The sequence below is a fragment of the Plasmopara halstedii genome, assembly GCF_900000015.1.
Source record: "Plasmopara halstedii genome assembly, contig: Scaffold_3060, whole genome shotgun sequence".
Lineage (NCBI taxonomy): Eukaryota > Oomycota > Peronosporomycetes > Peronosporales > Peronosporaceae > Plasmopara > Plasmopara halstedii.
This window is the reverse complement of record NW_020189964.1, coordinates 875,626-885,939: the sequence shown is the minus strand read 5'-3', so window position 1 is coordinate 885,939 and position 10,314 is coordinate 875,626. Positions and strand designations below refer to the sequence as shown.

Here is a 10,314-nt window from a genome sequence, read left to right as displayed (position 1 = left end):
TACGTGAAACGCCTTATCCGTCGACGTCGTCGGCACGGTTTAACCCAATATCTTGTGAAGTGGCGGGGATACTCGGGAGTTTGAGGTGCCACTTTGGCATCAATGCCCCAACGTCAAAGACGCTTATGATCAGAGAGATCATAACGCTTCGCGTCGTCGTGCGCCCCGCGCTTCTCGGCAGTAGCCCGGAAATCGGAAGTGTCATGAGCTGAGCTCAAGCTATAGCCCTGAGCTGCTGTTGTCGTAGGCTCTCCTGTGAGAGCGTGATGACACAATCCATACGTCGCAGAGCGACAAAACGAAGGAATTCGGCGTTGTGCCTTGAGTTTGGCAAACTCGAACCAAAAATGGTGTTCTACGCACACGTCCACCTCTTTGTTGCTCCGTTGTAAGTTTGACAGCGAGATAAATTTTCGGTGCTGCTGCACTCTTCGCTCAAAGAGCTCTTTATCATCTGCAGCGGTTTTGCCAGGAGCGAGTACCACAGCAATCGTTTGCATTGCGGGTACAGGAGCGCTTCCTGTTTAAGTGCGAAGTCGATACCTAACCTTGGGGTTTCTTGAGGTACCAAGGGGCGAGCTCGGTGAGCTTGTCATCGGTCAAGCTCGGCTTGTGTAGTGACCGGGGACCCGACGACGTAGACGCCCAACGATCGGGTGATCGCGTCCCTCGCTTCAGGAGCGGGATCTGCCGAGCCGAAGCCGTATTCCACACGAGCTATAGAACTGACCGTGGATGCGAGCGCATGAGAGCCGCCCTGTGGACAGCCTCCAACTGCTGCTCCTATGCCTCGTCGAGGCAATTAAGAATGATACCACTTCCCCCGGAACTCGAGAGGTAGAGAAATGGACACAGTGTCCGCAAGGCTCGTGCAGGAGTCACGTCGCGTCGTTTGCGCACCTCGCCCTCCTCTTCTTCCCATCCTGGAAAAAGAGTAAACGACTCGTAATCGACTTCTTCCGTAGAAAATCCGTCGCCCATGGCGGGCGCGGTGTGCGGCGCACGGTTGCCGAGGGCTTGGGATGCATTTCTCGTGAGCCGCGAGTAGCGAAAGCGGCATGCTCTGGGAATGGCTGGGTGACATATTGTCCGGAGTTGCTTTGCGTGCAGGAGATAAAGGGCGCTAGACTGGGTGTCTTTTGTGTCATAGACACAAGGCTCATTGAGCAGAGAATGTGAAGAGATGGTCCGGTGATGTTGTGGTGTCTCAGACATGCGAGCTTCGTACGAGGCGACAGTTAAATTGAATGGTGGGTATTCAAAATTTTGATGGAGAGAGTGTGACGGGGTTAAACGTAACCGGGTATGAGGGAGTAAGTTACACAAGGTGGTGTGACCACTCAATGATCTAGATACACTTTAACAACTACGTGGCGAGACTGCCAGTAGCGATGCATTTTAATTAGGTTTTGCTATTTAATCACAGAAATCTACAAATTTAGATAAAGGCGGCTCTGCCGCAAATAAAACAAAAGAATTACAGTTTGGATTTGTAACGAAAAAGTTTTATTTGCCTTGGGTGCTCTTGGAGTTAGCGGATTGCGATCCGCTGCACTCATACTGGTTCTAGTATAAAACGTAAGGTCGGTGACCATAGCTTAGCTTCCTCTAAGCAAAAAGCTACGGCAGCCTCGCTGCACCGATAGTCTCAGCTGTATGGTATCTCCGAGCCGATGTGTATACCTAACCGTTATAAGCATCGGCATTGTAGAATATCGCACATGAGCAGACCAGGACACAGATGACAGCAGTCGTAGACTCGATCTCTGAAATTTGTAGTGCGTGATGTATTGCATAAAAACCTGACTATCACCAAGTGAGATATTAATCTCATATATATTCTGGATATGCTGTTGAGCCCATGGTGTTCGTGCTTTGAAGGTTTTCGCTCTAGGAATGGCGATGCTCCCCGGATTTCGAATGTTATTTAAATACGCGATTACAGGTTTCACGAAGTGCCCTTGATACAGCGCATACTTGTCTTTGTCATCGTTACCATGACGATTAATTTTCTAGATTTTTGCTACATCGCCTGAAAACAAATTAATAAATTGACATAATGTCTTGTACCCACTTTTTACTAGATTGGGCGCGCGTGGCTTTTGGTCCGCATTTTCTCGTGGTATCGAAGTCGTGTTGATGTTATAATGATAGCTTGTTCTCGTAGTCGATCGACTAGATGAATTAGTTATAGCATCACAAACAATGATTAATAAAGGAGTTCACTACCACTTAACGCATTTGACATCATTGGTTAAGTGATATTGGTTAAGTAAAGATACATGAATGGACTCTGTGCTATCTACGCCATCTATCAAAGTTACTATTCGATTCTTTTAAGACGAATGATTTTGATACAATGAGGGCGAAAAAAAGTAACTTTATTGATGTGTAATAATTCCATTACTAAATTAAAAACAATACCTAAAGTTCTCTAAGGATAAGAATTACACTCAAAATGTTGGGCTGGCTTCTCGATAAGACTAGAAATTATAGGCTCGTGTTAGAGCAGCCGGTGATCACATCATATGGAGAGAAAAATTGACAAATAGAGCTCCCGAATACTAGGAATGGGTCAAAGTAAAAAACAACATAATAGAGCATGTTAAACTAGCCACTTTTTAGTCTCCAAGACATTATAATAATTGCAACAATCTTTTTCTGATAAATAGTCCAATATCTGCATGAAGAAATGATAAGGCTCGTTCACTTGAGGTTCCTTTTAGTCGCCTTTACTGTTTTAAATTAAGACCTCCCTCTCTTTTCTGCGACAATTCTCCAGAACTATGATTACCCCAGCGGAAGTGAAAGGTTGAAGATGATTCTTTCCGTCGATAATAATGGATAAAAGATTCTCGATACTAAGATTACTGAAGTGTGGTTTAAGCTGTTGAGTGGAAAGTTTTGACAACTTAAAAAAGAAGAAGATGAACAATGGGTACTCGTACATCATGCTTATCGTCGCATGTCACAACATATAGATGGCGAAACTGTTGATAAGATGTGTTGATAAGATGGCAAAAACCAAAGTGAATATATTTAGGTCCTTAGCTCGCTACTCTGTGCTACCTCTAAGCCTGTCTTTTTAGATCCTTCTAGAAGCTTCTTAATGTAACCTTTTCTATCTAGACCAATGAGCGACTACCATTATGTCCGTAAACAGCATCCGTAATCATCCACATGCATTCAGCGGTGTAATTTTAACAGAAACCTTGCAAGGTTTGTTTGGAAGAGACGAACCCTTTAGTAACGCTATAAGGGTTCTCTTAGCTGAGCGTGGTAAAAGTTATGGAAGCTTTGACAACCTTCCAAAACCGAAGAAATTGTGGACATCAAAAAATGAACAGCTTTATTGGCTCGAACATGTTCAGCGCCTCGCACAAACAAACGAAATAGTCTATGACCAGCTTTTGGAATAAATGACACTTCTCCATACACCTGATGAGACTAGATCTTCCCAAAGACGTTCCTGAAATTGCAGAAGTTAGGACATTTATGATAATGAACCTTTTCCTTAAAGAAAAAAGGAACCGGCTTTTCCGTGATGAGTTCGATGCGGATAATCAGTAATTCCTCGATCAATCAGGTAGAGTTTGGTAAGATGTTCTCGGATAAAAGTCGAGTTGCTACTAATTCCTGTGATTTGACAACCTATTTCGGTAAACCAGGTACTCACCATTAGCCCCTGAAAAGCCGCGTGACATCTCAATCTCTTAAGACACTGCGTCTTGATAAATCGAGTTCTGAAAAGAAGTTGTGGATGGTGTCGCAAACTACGATCAGGCCCATGTCATCTTGTGAACTGCTCAGGAGTCATTAGCTTCAAAATTTGATCGTGTTATGAGCCTAAAACAATAAATACGATGTCAACGTTGCCGCCACTCTTTGTTGTTCCTTAACACTCGCTGCCTTAGTGAATTTCATCGCGCGTCTGAGTGCATTTTGCCTCAATTCTGAGGTTCTTATGAAATCCTTTTGATGTATATTTGTTGGCAATAAGGCTGAAGAATTGCTGAACGAGCATACACGTCTTCCCCCAACAAACTTTTTAAAGTTGTTATAGGGATGACATTAGTAAATCTGAGTCAAATTTTAAGCTTAAATCTAGTTAAATACTTGCAGCAATGTCACTTACTACTCATAAAATTGCGGTAAAGACAAAAAACGCGGTATAGAAATATGAGTTATGTTTCTATATACAAAATTATCAAAAAATTTCATTTTTCTCATTCAAGTCCCACATTTTGATTGGTCATTCTACTAATAAAAATAACCCAAAAAAGGTAAGATGGCGGTCAGTCCGGTATCACGCGCCGACTCCGGGCCGCTTATAAGTGCACGTGACGCGTCGTATTGGATGTCCGTTGCCTGTACTTCATCTTCTTCTCACTCGAATATCGTTCCAAGCGTCTCTGCCTCCTCATCGTCACGTAGCATCAACACCAATAGTTTCCTTTTGAATTACCGAAATAACAGCTTTTTGAATGACACGACTAACTCATTGGAGCAACATGACAATCTCAATGTTCCACAAGATACTACACATCCACATTTCGAGAATTTTATGCATCAACAGAATGAAAGAAGTCATGGGATTACATTGGATCATCATTCTGAGTCGAATCGACAAACATTCGTGACCGAGGAAGTATACGAGTATCAACGGTACCATATGGTTTTAGGTTGGGGATCTAAAGGACATTTATTGCCATTAGATCCGGATAAATACATGCGTGTAGTACGGCATGGTTTGCAAATCCGGAAACGACAAACACAAAGTATACATGAGACTGAGAACGATGTGTTGCTTGAATGGACTGCAGCATCGACATTTCCAGATATTTCATTACCAGATCCACCACTTATTGATAAAATTACGACAACTAAACAACGAAGTCGATCAGCTGCAAGTTCTACAAAAAATGACAAAACAAAACGAACAATGAATGGAAAGAATTTTCAAAGTCCTCGATGGGAGTGGGCAAGTCCATGGCATTTGGAAACGTTTGGAAACTCCCACGATGTTATGGATGGATGGCAATACGCATCCAGCTTTTCACATTTTCGCCCACGTCCGCTGCGTCATTCAAGAGGACGATCGATTAATTCTCAAAGACAAGCGTATTTGCCATTAGATCGAGAAGTACCATCTTCTTCTCCTTTCACTTCTTCAGGAAAAAGATTGCGAGTGCGTCGACGGAAATGGGTACGTTATCGACGATTACGTTCAGGACGCAAAAAGTTTTCCAACGATACAATTACAAGTGCCTTTGATGATGCATTTCTTGATTCGATGAGTGGTTGGTTACGTAAACGTGGTCATGTGTGTAAAAATTGGAAAGACCGATATTTTGTGCTTCACAAGTCTGTGTTGCGGTATTATAGCGATGCGTGCTGTACGAAATTAAAAGGAGAAGTGTTGCTGTTCCATCCACAAACTTGTGTTCACTATGTAGATGTTCACGTGACAGGGGGTCGTGATGCAAGTTTTGCCATTCAAGTTGGATCTGAGTATACGTTGCTATTACAAGCTGAACGACTTAGTGATCGTGAAAATTGGATGTATTGTATTGAAGATGCATTGTTGTGTCGCGATTCGTATCAAAATCAACAGGTAGCAGATGGAGGTATACCTTTTGATTTACGCGAAAGTGTCGCGAAACGACGATTATTGAGTGCTGAATCTATGGCTCTGAATGGAAACTCGTTTCGAGATTATTTTGATGGTATTAACCACGCTCATCGAGCTACCAGAGCTTCGAGTAATGACACCTCTAGTGACAGACGCAATGGAATATCAAACTTACAGACTGGTAACAGTTCTGGAAGTGACGTGTTGCATTTATGGGCGTCGCTGCACGCTAAACCTGGTGGTGTTCTGAGCGCTGTCAGTTCTGCATCTCCGACGTTGCGTGCGTTATTGCGCGAATGTGACCAGTTCTTAGCAAGCAAAACGATGCGGCAACATATTGCAAACTTTCTTGTCCTGTTTCGACGAAAATATGAGCGCCCAGCAGTTGCCTCGGTCTCAGCAATTGGTGCATCAGCATGGACACGACTTTCGGAGCCATGGGCGCTTGCAACTGGGAATGAGTCGGACAGTGACCAAGAAACTCGAGAAGGTTCATTAGATGCAACATTACACGTTACGAATTTGCAAGATGCACGCAGTCTGTTGGCACTTAAAAACTATCGATTCTTTCTTGAACGGTCCCTCGAGCTGATTATGGATCATGTGACAACTTTTGCAAACTCAACTTTACTTCAACAACCAGGCATGTCACCATTAGATGGACAACATGCACTAAGGGATGATGAGTGGGCACTTGCTCGTCGTGCAGCGTTGTATAAGTTAGAACGTCGGACTTTTATTCCATTGCAAGAGATTATTTATCAATTATTAGGAGCTCGGACGGGATCTGGACGTGGACAGAAACAAGAAGAAGAGCAATTTGAACGATTGCGTCAACGAGTGGCATCGTATCCTCAGAGTTTTTTTGAAATTCGACCAACACATCAATCTCCTTCTGAGTGGCAATCAGCTATTGCATTACTCAATACAATGGATAATTATTCACTTCCGTCCGAAAAGGCAGCTGTGCTTGTGGAAGTGGCACGTTGTATCTATGAGACTTATGCACGCGAACACAACATTGCTACGAATAGTGTAGGAGCTCAAAAGCAGCCGACAATGGCAGCTGATGACTTTTTACCAATTTTTATCTTTATATTGGCACGATGTCGACTTCGAAGTGTCATTGTGGCTCGTCATATAATTAGCGAAACGATGATTACGGCACTAATGATTGGTGAAACGGGATACTATGCTACAATGCTCGAGGCTGCTATTGGCTATATTGCATCTTTTGATGACACGGCCAAGGTTGATAAAATACCAAGTCGGTGTAGTGGCAGTGGCGCTACTACTGTTGGTAGTTTTTAGCTTGTGAATTCGATGGATATATTTACTAAAGGCTATGATTTATTACGCAATGATACTCTCAGATATGGAGGTAGTCGAAGGTAGATCTTGACGCCTTCTTTTCTTACACAATCTACTTACGGCGTTGCACTGTGAAGCCTTTTGTGAGATGAAATGGACAAGTGACTAGATAAGTCATTTTTTGGGAAATGGAAGAACTGCCTGGCATCAAAACAAAACGGATGATTTTAATTCACTTTGACGGCACCTCGTATCGTGACAACAAAGCGCTGGATTATACAGCAAATAGATGCGATAGATTCTTAATGGGTTATACACGAATAGCTACTCAAGCTGCTTATATTTCATTGAGTTCGTCATTGATCTAATGAAGCGGTAAAGTAGTCGGAGCCTTTTACTCCCAACAAGCTAAAAAATGCAGTAAGAAACTCTCGGCGGGTTTAATTATTGACAAAATGAAGAAAAGTGCTGGTCATAGTCTGAGAGTATCAAGAACAGAATCGATGTCTTGATGTTCTCAGTCAAGTTGGTGGGATGTTCAGCTCATAAGAGTAGTCTGAAGCTTCTACAACGAGTAATCTTTACGAATCAAACAGTTATGTTTTATTGATTTATAAACTAAATTCTTCAATAAGTGGATAAGAGATGAGTTCGTAATACTGTAGCATAAAGCTGACCATGTGACAGAAGGAAATATTTTAGTACTATTTAGTAGTAGTGTCGTTCAACTTTTGCGTAGATAGATTTAGTGACCAAAAGATACAACACACACCCGCGCTACCACTAAAGGTTACATGACCACGCCGTTCTTCGTCCTCGCCGAGGCTCTAACGTCTTTTAGGCTTCGTTTCATTCTTGCGAGTTGCGCACACACCGCCTATTTCTAGCAGAAGGATACCCTTTACGGCTCATGATGTAGTCCAACTTATCACAGATAACCAGAACCGCATCGGCGAACCAAGTTTGCTGGTCTGCAACCGCAAGAGTTGAAGAGACTATTGAAAAGATCACCCCAGACTAAATAATGTCGCTATCATGGGATTCGATCCATCCAATGTGACCCGCCGCACCGCAGCTGCGCCTGCAATCGCTAAGTAGTTGCCACTCCGCTTAAAGTCGCTGCGAGGGCGCTTCCTGACCCCTCAAATCACCACTTCTCAGGTGTCTTAGTGCAGTAGCGGTTGGGTAAGTTCGTGCCCCCAGAGTAATCCCGTTGAATAGCTCACACGGGGGTACCAAGCGCTTGAGATAATTATGATAAGTACACCTCATCACACACTGGATGAGGTAGGCACATCGCATCATCCGACTTAGAAGCTTACAAGACAGCTTAAACGGGGCAGACGTCAAATTGGAGCAAAGTTACTGCATGACTTTGCAAAGCTTAAAACGCGACGTAAACGTCAGCAGAAAATAATCATAAGAGCTTCCGTGTTTTTGCGACAGCTATCAACCAAATTACGATTTGAAGTAATTTCGAGCCCCAGTCGCTCTTGAAAAGCTTTTTGTTTCTCGCTCTTCTGGGATAAATACAGGTGGTGCACTGAGGCACATTGTATATCATAAGTACTTGGAGTGCTTCTCTTCGCCAAATACTGGTTACAGCTCGAGGTTGTGTTAGATCGCTGGCTCACACTTCGCTCCGCATGTTAGTATATTACTTTTTGACCATTGGGCAATGCAAGCGGTGGACTGCCCTACCGTGCCTGGCTCTCATGGTTTTCCTCATTTTTTGCGGCACGTGAGAGTTTCGGCGTACAGTACTATCATACAGAAAGCCTTGAGATAAGGCCAAGAGGTACAGGCGTACAACCGCGCGCTTCGATAAAGCGACATCTGAATTCTCAAACGCCTTGTTCTCCAAAAAAATTAGCACCTCAGTTTATGTTGCGTCTGACCCACGCGGTACAAAATCTACATAAATCAGCGACATCACCATTGTGGCATGCAACGATTCATATGTGCGGCGTCGCGAAAGCGCATTCGTCGATACATTAAGCGATCGCGGCTTATACTTTACGTGAACGGTATACTCGGCAAAGAGAGATACCATTCTCCGCGATAGATGTGGTGACGACGTTGCTGTGTGCAACAATGCAGTATCTTTTTGATCACAAGCGCATTAGCGCCAAGCAGATTCAATCTGAACTCGACAAAAACATACTTTGATTCGAAGTGCTCCTTTTGTAAATTATCAGTAATTCTTTGTTGCTTCAAGCCGGTGAGCCGAAACGTGATCACGCGTTCATGTGTATTGGCGTCGAATTTAAGTACAAATCACCCAACGTTAAAAGCTGAAGCATCACAGAAAACATATCTTCGATCCGAATTTGAAAGAGCCATAACAGGGCACATCCTCAAAGACCGCCTCGTTTGCCACTCCTCGCTGCCATGTGACAGTCTTGTAAAATTATGAAACGTCGTGCGTGTCAGCATAATCGGCATCATACTTGCAAGTAGTCGGTCAAGCAACTCTTTTAAATTCCCTTGAAATTAGTGCACCGGCCGATATACGATGTCTTCTATCTCTGCAGGGTCTTCCCGCAGACTATACCTTCAAAACAAGCATCTAAAAATCAAGCGTTATGTCAACTGTAATAACGCCCTTGTCCATATTGGCGAACAGCTTTTCTACTCGAGCACTACCGCATTGTTTGATATGGATGTTTACATTCAGTCTCCCATGTCCTTCACATCTGTCGGCAGATGTATAGTCGAAGTCTGTCTATGCACAGCTGCGATAGCTGCATCACCAAACAATTAAATGTCATGGCGCGCAAAAAATTTTATAAGGTATAGCTAAACTACTCCAGCGCTTACCCCTTGGAGTATGGAAAGACGTCACGGTCTTTCTCGATCGATGGTAACATTAATCGACCAGGCCAAGCGCACTGAACACGATATGCAATTCGATAGCTCCTCCTCTCTAAAGCTCGGCGTTTTGGTCGGAATAGTAGCGACAATCAGCTTCATATAAGTATACGGTTTACCACTTGCCGTTAGCTTTAATTTAACAGCGAATTGGCGATAGGTGGGGAAGTAACTTCGTCTCACCAATCCCACTTCATGATTCGGCCTAACGAAACTGTCCGGAAGTTATATTGCTCTCTCGGCGGAGACGATTGTCATGCAAAGCAGTATCCATTTTTTCAAGAGCGGAATCATATCCATGACGCACATCACGATCGGAAAGCGAGGTCTTCTGTCATCACCATCGCTTCAGTCCGGACAGTCTGCTGAGTAGAAAATAAAAACCGTAGTGAACATATTTAGGTCTTTAGTTCACTACTCTGTGCTACCTCTAAGCCTGTCTTTCTAAATCTTTCTAGAAGCTTCGAAAAGCATCCTGATTTATCCAGATTAATGAACGC

At 43.4% G+C, this 10,314-nt stretch overlaps 2 protein-coding genes across 2 annotated transcripts; both read left to right on the top strand.

Moving 5' to 3' along the window:
- Positions 1 to 4,288: 4,288 nt before the first annotated feature.
- Positions 4,289 to 6,943, top strand: PHALS_06699 (hypothetical protein L916_14948; the record flags this gene model as incomplete). The annotated part of the gene is made up of 1 exon (XM_024720035.1): positions 4,289 to 6,943. One exon carries the CDS (start codon positions 4,289 to 4,291, stop codon positions 6,941 to 6,943), a length of 2,655 nt encoding a protein of 884 aa, XP_024585274.1.
- A 1-nt stretch (position 6,944) lies between these two features.
- Positions 6,945 to 7,580, top strand: PHALS_15181 (uncharacterized protein). Its single transcript, XM_036407233.1, has one exon. The coding sequence runs from the start codon at positions 7,132 to 7,134 to the stop codon at positions 7,309 to 7,311; it is 180 nt and encodes a 59-aa protein (XP_036263477.1). The 5' UTR covers positions 6,945 to 7,131; the 3' UTR covers positions 7,312 to 7,580.
- The last annotated feature ends 2,734 nt before the right edge of the window (positions 7,581 to 10,314 follow it).

What these genes read in the sequence shown, in the direction of transcription:
- PHALS_15181 (XM_036407233.1), top strand. Translation starts at nt 7,132, where the DNA reads ATGGAAGAACTGCCTGGCATCAAAACAAAACGGATGATTTTAATTCAC.